Source organism: Vanellus vanellus, assembly GCF_965231255.1.
Source record: "Vanellus vanellus genome assembly, chromosome: 2".
NCBI classification, from domain to species: Eukaryota; Metazoa; Chordata; class Aves; order Charadriiformes; family Charadriidae; genus Vanellus; species Vanellus vanellus.
The window spans coordinates 157575279-157591688 of NC_138906.1; the positions used below are offsets into that span (position 1 = coordinate 157575279).

Sequence of the window (16410 nt, forward strand, 5' to 3'; positions counted from 1 at the left end):
GATATCTATTTTAAAGGAAGTGTTGAGATTGCTCTGGATAGAAGACATGACCTACATGTCAGATGGTATCATTCTGGAAATAGCAGCTGACGGTGTTGCAGTGATCAACAGGGCTGCTGAGAGGTGGGGCGGACATCAGTTTCTGAGTGAAACTCACTTGTCCACATGGAGGAAATAGATAGAAAATGTTCTACAAAGGTGTGATGCTCACTTACAATAAGAAATTTACTTGTCATTGTGACATCCACCCACATGCCATTCAGGCAGTTGTGGCATATTATTTTTGACTGATGACTTCAGATCTTGTAAATTCTCTTCTGACAATTTATGTTACATTTTTTCACCTACGAAGATGAGCATTATATATATAGGACAGCACTGATATAATATATACATATATGTATTTCTAAACATTTAGTGATATCAAGCACACATGAACTACTCAAAAAATGAAAGTAAAGTGAACTCAAAATCCAGATTTCAGCCAAAGAACTGAACCATGTCTGCCATTTTTGAGGGCTCACCGTCTATTTATTAGGAAGTCCCCTCTCAGTGTTTGGAGTCTGGCTTGAGGCTGGTCAGATACCTCCTCCCATTTCTCATACTTCTGGGCTTTCACAAGGTGAGATACATTCTATTTTGTGATGCTTTTGAGCAGAGAAGGACTTGGATCACCTGATATCTAGTACCAGTCAGCCTAAATAGTGGCTTCCAGTTTCAAATAAGCCTTTTTATGTAAAAGATGTTAAGGTTTGTTAGTTTAGGTCTGGGAGGAGTCAGAGATGAGGAAGAAGGGTGTTCTGGAAGATGGCCATCAGGGAAGGAGTGATACAGGACACCATCGCACTTGGTCCTTGAAGCTCATCATGAAGACTTAGCCACAGAAAGGATAAAATGCCACCTCTCTGCCTGGGAGGAGTGGTGGGAGAAGAGAGGACCCTGTGCTTGGTAGTAGAAGACTGAATGGAGAAAGAGCAAGGGGGAATCTTCAAATTGTATTTTGCATCCTTATCTGAAGCATTTGATGTGCTTTGCTCACTAAAAACCTACGTGATGTCATGAAATCTCTGCAGACAAGCAGACTTCTGACCACATTGCATTGATCATAGAAGAAGAGCCAGACAAGAAGAAGAAGGATAAGACATTGAAAAAGAAACAGAAAGAAACTCCAAACCTAGCAACACTGCAGGTAAGGCAGAACTAAGGCTGAGGGGCAAGGGTGTTGCTATTCACTGTCTCCCCAAAGCTTGACATCAGCGGCTAAGTTTAGCAAACCCTCTTTACATTTATTTCAGACACTTTAAAATGAATAAAACCCACAAAATGACCGTGATAATGCAGATCAGTGCATGGGGCTCAGAGGAAACCAGGGTCTGGTAGGGTGGACATTGGCCTCAGACCTTCGGTTTACCAGTATAGATGCACCTGGAGATACTTAAGTGAAAATTCAGTTTTGTTGTTCACTTGGAAAACATGGAATTCGGAAATTCCAAATTTCACGTTGGAAATATAACAGCCTATTAAGAATGACTTAAAAAAAGTATGGAAAGCATTGCTGCAATTGCTAGTGCATCCTCCCTGATGGGGAGGTAATATTCAGCTTGCATTAGATTTGGCTGGGTAACGATAGAAGGAATTCAAAGAGAACTATACGGGTCATGCAGAATGACTGGAGAGGTGAGGAAGTTTGAAAATATTAGGAGTGCTTGGATTAGATTGTAGCTGAATGAAGGGGAATTTGAAACTGCTGTATCCATTTTTTAAGCGATAGCACTAGTCTAGGCCCTTCTATTCCACACAGAATAACACTTCATAAATTACGGGGGGAGAGTGTTGAAAAAATATCCGTCCTTTTAAAAATGATTTGGTGATTTTACCTATCCTGAACCTCTGTCCCCACAGCACTTTATGGCTTTGCTTTCATGTTCTGACATAGTAACATAACAGAACAGGTCAGTACATCAAAGGCACATTGCAGAGAGGAAACAGAAGCAAAGAGCAGCACATCCACACTGTTTTTGACCCACACTAGCACTTAAAAATGCTCATTCTGGCCCTTCTAGAGCCAATTCTACTTTCTGCTACTGCAGTAGTTAGGAAGGACTTTGGTTAAGGACAAAACTGCTCCTGTTTTAAGTGGGGAATTAACTATTTTCCTCAAGGACTTTTGCAAAACCTTGGTTTTATTAAAATCTGTATTTTGAGTCAGAATGGATTTCCAGTCATCCTGTAATAAAAAAGTTGCTATAAATATATTCACTGCACCACAAAAAATAAGCATTCTCCCATTTTCAAAGATTTATGAAGGAGACTTGGAGAGTGAATTTAATAACTTTGAGGACTGGGTGAAAACTTTCCAGCTCTTAAGAGGAAAATCTAATGATGAAGTTCATGCTGACTCTGAAGACAGGATAATAGGAAAATTTAAGGTGAGTTTTAATGTTGATTAAATGGGTAATAATTTAGAGACTTTGTATTTTTTTTTTTTGCATATTTCAGGTATATCAAAGATGAAAGAAAAAGTCATTGACAGTCTGTTGTAAATAGAGTTATCTCTTCTATTGGATCTAGAGTCATATTTTTCCTTTGCCATTATCTGGTAGATGAAAGCAGCATCCAGCACCAGGTGTTCACTGTTGTTATGAAACAAGGAATTACAAAAAAAGTTTTAAATCACAGAAGGGGAAGAAGAGATACATTATGTAGTCCGGATTCCGCTAATGCAACTTTATTACTGCACTATCAGTTACTGCAGCTTATGTGTAATTTTCAGTAATTCAAGTGGAGGCCCTTACAGCTACTGCAGTTGGAAACAATTGCACAGCCTGATCCGGGGCACCGTTAGGCAAGCTGAAAACGTAGTTCAAAGCATGAATAATGATAGCAGGATTTCAAGCACTTTGTAGTTTAGAGGAACTCGTTAAACTCATTGATACCTCAATTAGGTTGCAATGCAAATTTCTGTTCAAATGACTTGCTAGTTGCTTTCAGGCAGTATGAGCTACTCAGCAGCATGAGTCAATATTGATTTATATGAGTTGTGTAGTGGCTGCAAGAACATAGCTGGATTCCAGTCACACTGTTCTGAAAGTAATTCAGTGGAATTATCAATTTGCAAATATATAGTTAAGGGCAAAATATTATTTTTAGAATACTAATACTAAGAAAACTAGAGTTACATCACCTGTAGGTGTTAGTCTTTTAAACAATAAAATAGAGAGCTAAGAGCATGCAAGTACTTCTTGCATTCATCTAGATGCGATGATAGTACCATGTTATAGAGCAAAGATATTTTTAAAGGTGTTGTTTAGTGCACTGAAGCCTGTGTTCCCTTTGAGTAGTACCACAAAATGTCTTGTGTATATATAGGTGCTGCAGTGTGGGCTGCGAGTGATGTTTTGTTTGCATTCAAAGGATTGTTCTATTGCACTTGATCTGTTTTCGAGGGAGATAAAAGACAGTGTATTACCAGGGCTCTTTCTGCATATACCCAAGTCCTGAGGATGGCAGCTTGCTGGACAGAGGGCAGCCCCGCATCCTGCAAGGGATACCACCAAACCACTCCGTCAAAGTCCTCATCAGGGTTTATATTGTGGCAGTAAGTAGACAGATGTTCTTTTAACCTTGAAATAACTTGGACATTTCTTTTCAACTCAGTTTACCTCCGGTGCAAAGAGCAGTGAAGCCTCTGAAAATTCTCACCCATGTGGTAGAATTTATTTTGGTCATATTTCATACCATGTTTCATGTTGTAGAAATGGGTGTTCAGAGTAGAAAAAATTACATAGTCCTCATGATAAGCCACAAGACTGGAGAATCACTTTACTTGTTCCAACTGAAAGGGTTGGAGACATAACTAACATGGTATGGACAACCTGTTCCAGCCATATTATGCAAATGCAGACAGTTTTAATCACTAGAGTTGTTTCAAAATGACACGCATTTAGAAACCTTCTCAGTAAGGGGGAAATGGGACCATATTTTATGAGGGTTGTGAATTGCATGTAATCGAAGTGGTAGATGTGAATAAGTTATGGGGTGGAGAAAGAAGTAGAAATATGGAGGACAAGATGATGAGAGAGCGTGATGTGAGAAGTGAAAGGAGTAGAAGGAGCTGGTATTTCAGAGAAATAAGAGAGTTGCAGGTGATCTAAGAAGGGAAGAATAGCATGCAACGAGGCAATGGCAAACAAAACAGAAGAGAAAACCAAGAGGTTGCTTTGTTTCCTGAACATGAGGAGTTCCAAGCCATCTCATAAATACAGTCTGAGGAGTTGTTTTGCACTTTTCAAGGATCTGGACCAATATTTCTGGGAAACCTTTCATCAATCCTACATACACTTGTGCAGCCAGCCACCTTCTTCAGCGTTGCCTTTCCTGCTCATCTCTTTTTCCATCTTAGTGTTGGGACAGCACTTGCATCTGCTCCACCTTTGCAGACTCTCTTCTCCTGCAGATCATCTTTTCCCAGTAGCCTGCAAAGCTACATGCCAAATTTCATATCACATGAGGCAAGCAAAGCCCCTGCACTTCCAGAACACCCAGGACTGGGTAGAAAACCCACAGTCCGATGTCATGACCATGCTGCATTTAAGCAAGCTTCCTGAGCACACAGTCTTTGTTCCTAACAGGCATTTAACCTCAGCCCAGCTGATCCAGATGGCAAGTCAGATCCCTACATTGTGCTGAGACTGGGCAACACAGAAATCAAAGACAGGGAAAACTACATCCCCAAGCAGCTAAACCCAGTTTTTGGAAGGTCAGTGATGGCTTATTTTATATTAAGGGGCTATTTCTGCTTTATCACTGCCACCAATATTGCTGTTACTATTACAAATTTTTTGTATACGCTGATCTCTGCCTGTTTGGATGTTTTGTAATTCTGCTGGTTAAAATGTTGAGAATTGGTGCCATCATGTATGATTATGAATTACTTCATTTTCATACCAGTCAAAACACGTCATGCAATGCAATCTGTGTGAGGTTTTGCAAAATGATGCATGAGAGTAAATGAGACAACAAATGATCTTGTTTGTACAAATTAATGCATTTTTTAAGTTTAAAGTGAAATAAATATCAGTACAGTAAAGTGTGATTTCACAATCTTTGTTGATATTTCAGGTTGAATAAAGTGCCAAATAAATCTCATAAATTTAGGACTAGGACAAAAAAACTATTTTTTTTGAAACCACACAGTCTTCTGAATGGGGAACCCAGAGGCAAATTGTCAGTGCACATCAACTTTGTATTATCAATGCTTTATACTTATTTATATTGTTAATGCTAATAGCTGTGATTTTTTTTGCCAGTACCTTTCCCTGTTTTAAGAAGGTTGAAAACACTTTGAATTGGGATGGAGTTATTCTGTAAGAACACTAAGACAGAGAAACTATAATACGTTGGACTGAAAGTCCCCTAGGCCAGGGTGCTGTCTGCAAAAGCAGAGACTTAAAGAAAAAAGTGTAAGGAGAAAAGACAAGAACAGAGTTGTCCCTCCCTAACATGCCATATCAGTTTCTGTGACTTAAGCTCTTCCTTAGTAGAGGTTGCAACTGAGCCATCATTATGATAAACCATAAAGCACAGCTATTATAGATACATATAGATGGAATGGGAAATCATGACTGTATTTGTTTTAAACAAGTTTAGGAATGGGTTGTTCATTTGGATAGCCCTTGCTGCTGCTGCCAGTGGCAACACTGGGGTGACTGGACCAGCAACTCCTTTGCAGCTGTAGCGTCAGTCATGGTAACCACCTCTCACCATCCTAAAAGCCCTGGGCAGCATGGCATCACCAACCTTTAGCAATCCCAGAGCCTTCCCAAACGTCTCTCTCCTCCAAAAACTACTCTGCTGTTGCTACAAAACTGACTTTAACCACTTTGAGAAAAAGGACAAAGCTTGTCCTTCAGGAGACAAAGCTCAGTTTTGCTTGTGCTTTGGAGAAATCTGGAGCCAGTGTTGAGCTGATGAGGGTGTCCTGTCTTCCACTAATTTGTCAAATCCCTTTTAAAATCACTTTTATATTTTCAGCTTCTCTAAACATCTCAATGACAACAATTCCTACCCCTGAAAAAATGCACTGAGTGAAAAAGGGGTTCTGATCTTTGCTTTTTTGAATCTTGTTTTAAAGCTTTTGCCTGATTTTGTTGGGTGCCCCCAGATTCTCATATTCAATATTTAATCTGGAGCTTTTGGAAGAAAACAGAAAAGACTCAGGTGTTCCTCTTGGGGTTTCTGAAAAGCATGTGAGAACTCTTATACGTACAGGTTCTTTAGCCTTGTAATTTCCATACTTCCACCTCTATTGGATTCAGGATAAATCATTGCAGCTGACCAGCTCCATGATGTTGCTCTGTCCACTGTAGGTAGGAACAATCCTATACAGGAGGTGATGGAGAAGCAGGAGAAAGAAATACTTTTACACTGTGTGTTTCCAGTATGTTCAGATAGTTCATCAAAACAAAAAGCACTACAAAAAACCTCTCACTGTTTACTAGTAGAGACACTATCTACATGTTGTTTGCACAGTATTCATTAACTTAGTCTTCTAGGCTTCAAAAGTGATTTGACTGCATGTAGTTCTCATTTTTTGCTGTAGATCATTTGAAATCCAAGCTACATTCCCCAAGGATTCCTTGCTCACAGTCCTGATCTACGACCATGACTTTGTGGGAACAGATGATCTCATTGGAGAGACTAAAATTGACTTGGAAAATCGTTTCTACAGCAGGCATCGAGCTACCTGTGGGTTACAAAGTCAATATGAAATGTAAGTAACTCTTCAGACAACAACAGACAGCAGCAAACGATTAATTACTTGACTTGAAGGAGAAATTCCAGATGTGGCTAAATATTATGCTTTCTCCAGCACGAAAGTGTCACAGGAGGTATTTTAATTAAATTTCACCAAAGAGCTTAGCAGTAGCTTTGGGTAGCTGCTAGCCTCAGTAGGAAGTGGATTTTTTAAAATTAACAACACTGTTTGTTTACCAAGTATTTTAGATAGTAAACAGCCTTTGTATAACATACGTGCTTGATAAACTGCCTTTGGACAGGCATAAAGGACAAATGGAAAATAATCTGTCAGAGAGGTTATGGCAGGGCTAAACTCCACTCTGCATTATTCAGCTGCAACTGGAGTGATTGCAGCAAGGCTGGTGGGACTGGCATGGCACTGGGAGGAGCGAGAGCAATGCAGGGCTGCTGGCAGGACAGTGGTGCCAAGCTCCTGGTCCCAGTCACACAGCTGTACTCTCAATGACATTTTGCATGAAGATTAATGCAGAGAATTTCAAAGTAAAATAACTCCATTCCCCTGGTGTTGGGCACTAACGTGGGAGACTGGGGTTTGGGGTTCTTCTCCTATGGTTGTTTTGTTATTTTATCTACAAACAAAGGGTGGATAAAGCAAAAAAGCAATTCAGGAGCACAGACCAAACCCCAGGATGTCCCTTGCCAGCTCAGTCTCCAGTATGAGGTATTTCTTTATGTCCTTGTTCCAGGTCCCAAGATAATCCCAGTTTCTCCTCTTCATGTGAGAGAAGCAGAATGCTTCTTCCTTAAATGTTGTCCTGGAGGTAGAACATATAGACTTGAATCCTTTAGTTAGAACAGGGAAAGAGCTCTGGTCCTTCTCCTCTTGGGGAACATGCTGATGCCTGGGCCACTTTACCTAAGCTGCAAGTAAGGCTGCATCAACTTCTATGTTTTAAGAGAAAAGAGCAATTGGCCCCAGGACCTGAGCAGGCAGAGGGGTTGTCTCAAGTAAGAAGTAGTGCTAGACAGCTCAAAGGAAAATTTTGGCTGAGCAGACATCAGAGCCACTGGCCACAAAGCAAATATCAACGTGGCAAGTCCTGATTTGCCAGTGAACTTTGTTGAAGGAAAAATTCACCCATTTCTCTCCACTTTCTGTTCCCTCCTTGCAGAGAAGGGTACAATGCATGGCGAGATGCAACCAAGCCTAGTGAGATCCTCACTAAGCTGTGTAAGGACTACAGAATAAGCGGACCCTTCATGCGGCCAGGGGAGATACAAGTGGGAACAAAAGTCTTTAAAGGACAGACAGTCTTCACAGAAGATGAGAACGGTAATGACGTAGTTCATCAGTTTTCAGCCACATTGCAGCAGTACCAAGAGGCTTCCCAGCTGTAGTTGTGCTATGCAGTCTAAAGTCAGATTACTAGAACCTGTCTCTGCTTTGAAATACTCACATAACTGTGGTGATGAAGGCTGTGTCTATATTAGCTATTACTGCAGCTTAATTGTGGAGAATCTGTAGGGTGAGACAGGTATTGTTGATGACCTGATATCCCCATAGTAGGTGTTGGGGGGTACTTTGGTCTAGATCCTACCTGATCCCAAGGATGCAGTACATGGGATCCTCTTGGAACACGTCTTCTGTCTTAGTTTTATTTGAAAGGAGTGCAGCTTGCATGCTCTGAGACCCCTCCATGCAGCAAACCAAAGCATAGAAAGTCAGGATCACTGGGAAAATCTTTTCAAAAATGCGTTCCCTGTCTAAACTAAAACACTAATGTAGACAGACCCAAGCAGTGAGAAGAAGGGGGAAGGGAAATACAGGTGTGAAGTGAGTTACTCAAGGTCAGACAAGTATCTGTTTGACCACAGTTGGGTTCCAGGCCACTTACATGCCAGTCCTACCTTACCTACTTGGCTTTCCTCCTCTCTGTTGCCTTTTTCCTCCTCTTGATTATTACGACTCTGACTGCTCTTCTGAAGCACTAACACAGCTCTGTTTAAATCCAGGTATCTGCGGTGTCCACTAAACCAGAGAGTAGGACAGAACTTGCCTTCATGGTTCCCAGATTAAAAAGAGGGCAAAGCTACTGGGAAGTTGAGTGTCCATATCACATACGGGTGGAGTGGGACAGAGCTGTCAGTGAAAGATGTCCCTGCCATAGCAGGGGGGTTGGACTAGATGATCTTTGAAGGTCCCTTCAAACCCAAACGGTTCTATGATTCAGATTTATACTTTGGGTAAGGAAAAGAGGTGTGAGGATGGAGACTTTCAAAGGGGAACAAAATTATCTGGTCTTGGAGACACTAATGGACACTGTGGCAGTGTAGGGAAACCTCTACTCACTTATCTGTGTTTATTCATCTTTGAGCAAATTCACCTTGGCAGTTACAATATATAGCTCACATCTCGAGTGGAAGGCTGCTCAGGTAGCACTGTTCAAGGGAAAAGAGTTGATCCATTTTTGGTTTCTTGGCCTGAGAGAGATTTATGGCTCCGGTATTGCTGTTTGTTTTCCTCACTAGCAGATGATTGAGCGAAACTGACAGCAAGAGGATCTCTCGATCAAAATTCCAGTTCACTAAAATGAGCTTCAGGCAAACCAACATCAGACAAGATGATGGAAACCAAAAGCAAGGAAATACAGAACCAGATGGCAAAGTCCAAAGTACTTATGTACACAAGTTTTGCAACATGTTATAAAGAAATCGTTTACATCATACAGTCTTCTGCATAATTCTTGTCCAGATTGCTGTTCTGACAAGTGCATCTGGGTCCTTATTTCCTGCTGTATTCCTGTGCTGGTTATCATTTGTATCTGTAAAACTAGCAAAGACCACAGATTTGATCTCTAGAGGAGTACTTTACAGTACTATTTCCACATTACAGGTGGAGAAAATTATACCTATGGGCCTTACATCCAACTTTAAATTTCAAGGGAAAGAATAATAACTTTTGTTCTCAGAGCACAGAAGTTAGAGATCTACTCTCAGATAGTCTAGAAGTATCTGTAGCCAATGGGAAGAAATATGCATCTTCAGACTGTGAAAACAATCTTTAGAAAGGTGCCTGAGAGAGGGTAAAGGTTATCATGGGACAATCTGTCCTGCTTGCCATTGAGGTTGCCTGACAGAGTAGCTCAGGCCACAGACCTTGCTTTTAGATGGCTAAAATTCGATTAAATCCATCACATCTCAAACATATGTCAGTGCACAAAAGGGAACCAAGAATCATAACCACAGGGTCATCCTTCCTTGCTCTCTGAGCCACTAGGAAGAGTTTAATACCTACTGTTTAAATACAAACCAAACCCTTTGTCACCTTCCAGCAACTCGGAGATAGCAATACTGTGAGAAAAGCGATAACTGCTTGCTGACACAAAGAACTCTTAACTTCTTCTCACTTAGGTACTTCTCTCCTGATCTAGGAAATATCCCTCTTCAAAAATCTGGTTTCCTTTTGTGTGGATCCCACACAAAAAGAGAGGAAAGAGAAACTCAAGACCTCCAAAGGCTTTCTCTGCTTTCCAATATCCACCCTACATCAAATATTAGCACTGGTCCTTCCGTGATGTGCCCTTCTTTGGGGTCTCACTTCCTCCAGTGGCCAAGCTGAGCTGGTCAGGACCAGAAATGTTCTTTGACTTCAGCCCTCTTCCCTTGAAGTGTGATTCAGTTCTCCAGGAGGGTCTTTGCTGTTGCCATCACAAGACAAAATGAGGTGTAGATATAACTCCTGGTGCCTATTTACTCTCAGCTCCATCAAAATCCAAGTCTCCTTGTCTTTCTTGAACTGTAAAAAACCTCACATTCACAATTTTCTGTAAAAAGAGTAGTTCAGTTTTCTTCAATCTTACTATTAGAAACTGCTACTGTAATAGCGATTTGTTATGTTTTATAGATAAACTACTGCCTAAGTGCTAATCTTACAGTTACCCTGGTGGGTACCCTTATTTACCAGAACTAAATGCATTTCAAGACCCTTCTTTACTTAGCTGGGATACATAAAGCCTTCCATTTAACTCAAGTAGATATTTTAATGACCATCTTTAATAATTAATGGAATATATTACCAAGGGGTTGAACATTATAATTGAACTCTCTTTGTTCTTTTTTTCCTATAGAGGAGCCAATTGAATCATATGAACATCTCTCCTTAAAGGTTTTACGTGCTTGGGAAGAAATCCCTGGAGCTGGATACAAATTGGTCCCAGAGCACATTGAGACTCGGCCTCTCTACCATAAGGATAAGCCAGGCATGGAACAGGTAGAGCAGCTCAGAGATGGTGGTGATGGTATACCCAGGAGCAATTTTCCTTTCCTCCAGTTACTGTGGTTTCTATTTGTATCTGCAGACTTGTAGAGACAGCATCCAGGTGTTAGATCATACATGAGACTTTGTACCTGGAAAGCGTCACACATGCATGTATACAGCCGGTTCCCTAAATGCACAGTAACCATACAAGGAGTAGCTGCATCTTTTCGTTCTTTTAAATGCTTTAGTTTATTAAGTTAACACAATCTCTTGTGCTTGTATTTGGACTTTGGTTCTTTTTTTTCCTTTCATCATGTGCTATTTTTATATGGATTTTACATTGAAATTGTCAATGGTTAAGCTCAATTCCAACTTCACCAAATTCCTGTGAGATTAATAGAATATGTGTATGAAAAAATATATTGTACAACAAGTTTATAAATGAAATCATAGTTACAGGATGATGAGCTGGTTGGTGTTCATAAAGGAAGTGGTGGGTTTGGATGTCAGAACTACTTTTAAAGCCTTTTAAAATCACTCTAAAATAGGGTTACAGAGATGTTAATCTTTTTTTTTTCCCCAAGGGTCGTGTACAGATGTGGGTTGACATGTTTCCTAAAGATATGCCTCTGCCAGGACCCCCAGTGGACATTTCACCAAGAAAACCCAAAGGGTAATTAATGCTCTAAGCTTTTCTCCCAACACAGTGGTGTAAGTCTTCAAAGACTGAGCCTTTCTTAAGTGTCTGGAAAGAACTATAAAAAGAACTACCACAACAAACTTCTGTGATCCTGAGAAAACTTTTCTTAGGTTCACATGAATTCAAGTCAAAAGAGAGCATGTAGTTTGGTCTCTTCCGTTAAACAACTCAAACAACTAGTGGTGATTTTTCCATCAAGGGCTACCAAACACCTCTTTTAGAAAGATACTGCTTTTTCATGTAGAAATTGCAGGTGGTTAGAGCCAAGAGTCCCTTAATAATTCTGATGTTATCATCCAGTTGTTGAGCTGAAAGAGGTGATTCTGGTTTCATTACCTTTTTCAGTAGGATAGCGTACTTGACCTTGGTTGAGATCTTCAATCTGATGCAATAGTATTGCACCTATTGGATTTTCAGCACTTGGTTCAAAGATCAAGAAACACATAAAGCAGTAACAGACAGAGACATATTTGAAATAACCATCTCTCAAGTTTCAGACAGATACTTATGCTACTTTATATGCAACATTACACATAGCTCTTCAAGCTAATTGAATACTTGTAAATAAAACACGAAAATTACCAACCAAGTTCTCAGCCCACACTGCATCAACTTTATTCCAATATTTTAGCAAGGCCTTTCCTCAGAATTTTATGTCTGAAGTAGCATCAGGTGCTATTCCTGTATTATTTATGTTTGAACAAGAAACAATGTAATAAAACTGTGTTTCTTTTCCTTTCCTTTTACAAAAGCCAAGATTTGACAAAAATAAGAGTCTATGTAAGAATTACTTTCTTCAGATCAGAACTTTCTGTAAAGCTCCTTAACAACAAGCATTTTCCAAGCCGAAAAGATTTAAAACTAATCATACCCACAAAACCAAAATGTTGCTGCCATTTTTGTACTCTACAAAAGTAGAGAAAAATATTGTCAAACCATTAATTACGAGAAAGAAAGTAAACATGCAAACCCGAGTTACCCATTTTACTGACAAATGCATATTTGAACTCCTTGAACTCTGACAGGCTTAGTGCTGTGACCACTTCTCTGGGGAGCCTGTTCCAGTGACCAAGTACCCTCTCAGTGAAGAACATTTTCCTAATGGCTCAAGGCATACACAATTTTTTCAGTATCAAATTTTTATGTCACTCGCAACATCTGCATTTCAGTTCAAGCTTCTAGAGCTTTGGAAGACCACCATAAATGTCTGTATATAAGGAGTGGAAATGATAGGAAAGCTTTAATTCCTTTTACTGTTGCTACTGAAGATGATTGCACTCACTTAAATGAGAATATCCCTAAGCAGTGATTCTCTTCCCTTTTAATGCACTGGATTGCACCACGTACAATGTTTTCAGGCTTTTCTTCTGAAAAGCACCTCCCGGGGAGCTCTGGTTTTTATTAGCAAGCTGCTCACTGTTTTGGAGGCTGCTCTGATGATGTTGCTCAGATCAACTTTGCCCTGTTTCACTGCAGCATTTGTGAAGAGAATTGAAAAGGAACAGGCGCATAAAAAGCAAGGAATTTTCCATCCATCCAAACCTGGTAGTGACGCTGCTGTCATCCGACATGCTCCGAGAGCTGAGAGGAGCCACCATCCCCACTCTATCACTCGACTCTCTTGTAAACAGAAGGGGCCTGAAGCTGATGTTGTTTTAAGAGTTTTGCACAAATACAACATTTCTCATTTTATAAAAGCATGATTGGATAGAGGTTTACATTAGTGTCTGACCAGAGCTTGAGTATACTCAGGCCTACTTTCTTTTCTTTTTCAGCTACGAACTGAGGGTAATAATCTGGAATACAGAGGATGTCATTCTAGAAGATGAAAACATCTTTACAGGGCAAAAATCAAGTGATATCTATATAAAAGGGTAAGTTCTTCAGGACTTGTCTTCAAAAGAACAAGTAATATTTCATTCAAAATGATGAAAATATTATGTTGTGAGAATATCCGATAAGCTGTTTCTGTGACCTTGGTACTTTGCTCTAAATGCCTGCCCAAATTACTCATCTATATTGGATACTGCTTCTTTATTTCCCCCCTTTTTTGCCTCTTCAAAAAATGATACTAGTCCTTACTTCTTGCTCAAGCAAATTTGTCGTAAGCAGAGAACCAAGCCCATGGTTTAGCAAAAGAGATCAAACGCTTACACAATTTGAACTGTTAGGACTTACACAAGCACAGAGAGGTATGAAATAATCAGAGGAAATGGATTTATGACCACATCAGAAGCAAGAAAGCTTCTTATGCCAGGCTATTCCTATGGGAATTATTTTCTAACCTCATGTGGGAAGCATGGGTGGGTGAATGACCATGGCCATGCTGGGGAGAATGTTACACCAGCATGAATTGTGCCAATGTGGGTCCTGGAAAAATCAGAATTTGTGGAGCACTCGGCATATGGAAAAATGAATTTTCCTAAAAACCTGTTGCAGTGTTGCCAAAGACCAGATGGAAAGACCTGGAGGAGGCAGCCCTGGGGCTGATGGAGCAGGGAAGGGAGGATGTTTTCCACTTTGCAGGTTCTGAAAATCACATGAACGTAATATGAAATCCAAAGTAAGCATAAGGACAGGGCAGTCTGGTAGCAGCTCTTACTCCTGTGTAGGGTATATCTACATACATTTTACCAGGGAAACTTGCGTTAGTTCTGACCAAGCTGTGTGGGGCACCAGAAGTGGTTCCACTCCTATGGAGCAGGTGATATTAGCCCAGGTGATATTAGCTCACTAATTATCCCAGGTGATGCTAGCCCACTAATTCAGCCATATGGCCCCCAGAGGGCTGCAAGTGCGGTTATTGCACACATTGGCTGAGCAAACCTCCCCTTGCAGTTCCCTTAGAGGAGCTACTCTGAAATCACTGCAGTTCACACAGATATACCCAACTTAGCAATAAACTAACATGTTCAGAGCAGTAGCAGAGTAGCTCTGAGAGGGCAAAATTGAGGAAGTAAATAGGGAACCAGCCTTTGTGCTGAGCCGTGTGATAACATGAGAACATCACTATCAGTGCTAGAGCAGTCTGACAGGGAAAGCCAGGAGTGGGTAACTTTTTGCTTCTGTGCCTTAATAATGAAGACACAAATCTCATTATGTTCAGACAGTGCTCTTGGCACCGAATCTGTCACCAGGCATGGATTTGCACTGAGGGCAGTGCTGTGCTTGGGATTGTTATTGTTTTTCTCAATTCCTTTTTGAAATAATGGGGCTTGCAGGGGAAAAGCCACTCTTTGGATGCAGCACAAAAATGCTAAGTTTTATTCAAGCTGTGATAAATCATCTTCAGACCTAAAACATACCTAGCTGGATCATTACCTCAGTGGAGCTCTTCAGAACAGATGATTATGTTTAGGAAAGCGTTATCCCTTTGTAACGTAGCATTGCACATGAGATGTTGTACATGCTGTAGCAGAAACCAAGAAGAAATCACAAGAAAAAACAGAGAGCCTTCTCCAGCCATACTTACGCCATGTTTATACCCCCAAACAGCAACTGCAAACAATTTAAACTCTAATACTGAGCACTTAAATCAGTCTTGGGACATTGACATGGAATTTATTAGTGTGGCACAACATGAATACAGGGTGATTAGCAATGGATAAATGACTAGAGTTGTCTTTGCCTGTCCCAAAGAAGACAAACATATTGGCCCAACGATAAATGGCCAAGGGGTATTTTGGGGTCTGATCTAAATAAAAATCATGTTCCCACTCTCAAATTTTGATCATCACTGGCCATTGCTGCAGCCTGTGCTGTGGCTCAAAGGTAGCTGAGATACCTGAGCCTGGGCTGCCTCTGCATCTCACAGTCCTGAAGGGTGTTTGCTCACACGGATTAGTGAGGAACCAGTAAATTATCATGCCTGTAATCGAATAACAACAACCACAACTCCAGCCTCCCTGGTGACAGCACTGTATTCCACTATGTGCTTGCCATAGGTGGATAAAGAACCTGGAAGAGGACAAGCAGGAGACAGACGTACATTACAACTCCTTGACAGGAGAGGGCAACTTCAACTGGCGCTTTGTGTTTCCATTTTACTATCTCCCAGCGGAGAAACAAATGGTGGTTAGTAAGAGAGAAAACATATTTTCTTTGGAAAAGACAGAGCGCAAAGTACCTGCTGAGCTGGTGCTTCAGGTGTGGGACTTTGAAAGACTCTCTTCAGATGATTTCTTGGGTAAGTATGCAATGGATCTGCCTGAACTTCACCTGTAGTCTTGCCAGACCTGTATTTTGTAGAGGTATTGTTATGGTTTGAGAAAACCCCACAACAATTTGCATGTGCTCTGGGCAATCCTGCTTTAGCAGGGGAGTTGGACTAGATGATCTCTAGGGGTCTCTTCCAACTCTGAAAATTCTGTGATTCTGTAATTTATTGTCATTTAGACAGTTATTCTATCACCCGATGACCCCTCCCCACCCAGGAAGGGGAATCGGGAAAATAAGGAAACCCAGGGGTGGAAATGTAAACAGATTTAGTAGAGGTAGATAATTAACATTAATAACATTAAAGAACCAATATTGATTGTGATAGCAATATAAAATATACAAGGATTGTACTCAGCCAATTCTATCAGTAGGAAGCTGTACACTCCCAGCAGTGGACAGCAAATGTTGGACACTGCAAGCACTGCGGCTTCAGGAGGAAGGGAAGGCCTCAGGGGTTCAGCGCCAGGGCAAGAAT

At 40.7% G+C, this 16410-nt stretch overlaps 1 protein-coding gene across 1 annotated transcript in view; it reads left to right on the forward strand.

The window, feature by feature from the left end:
* FER1L6 (fer-1 like family member 6) overlaps positions 1–16410 on the forward strand; it is a gene marked incomplete at both ends in the record, with an annotated part of 81759 nt that overhangs the window by 57442 nt on the left and 7907 nt on the right. Inside the window, 10 exons of the mRNA XM_082479020.1 lie at positions 1074–1189; positions 2298–2429; positions 3473–3598; positions 4632–4759; positions 6602–6772; positions 7932–8092; positions 10887–11029; positions 11602–11690; positions 13493–13591; positions 15662–15903. Of these exons, the coding sequence (XP_082335146.1) occupies positions 1074–1189; positions 2298–2429; positions 3473–3598; positions 4632–4759; positions 6602–6772; positions 7932–8092; positions 10887–11029; positions 11602–11690; positions 13493–13591; positions 15662–15903 (1407 nt within the window). The remainder of the gene's footprint in view (positions 1–1073; positions 1190–2297; positions 2430–3472; positions 3599–4631; positions 4760–6601; positions 6773–7931; positions 8093–10886; positions 11030–11601; positions 11691–13492; positions 13592–15661; positions 15904–16410) is intronic.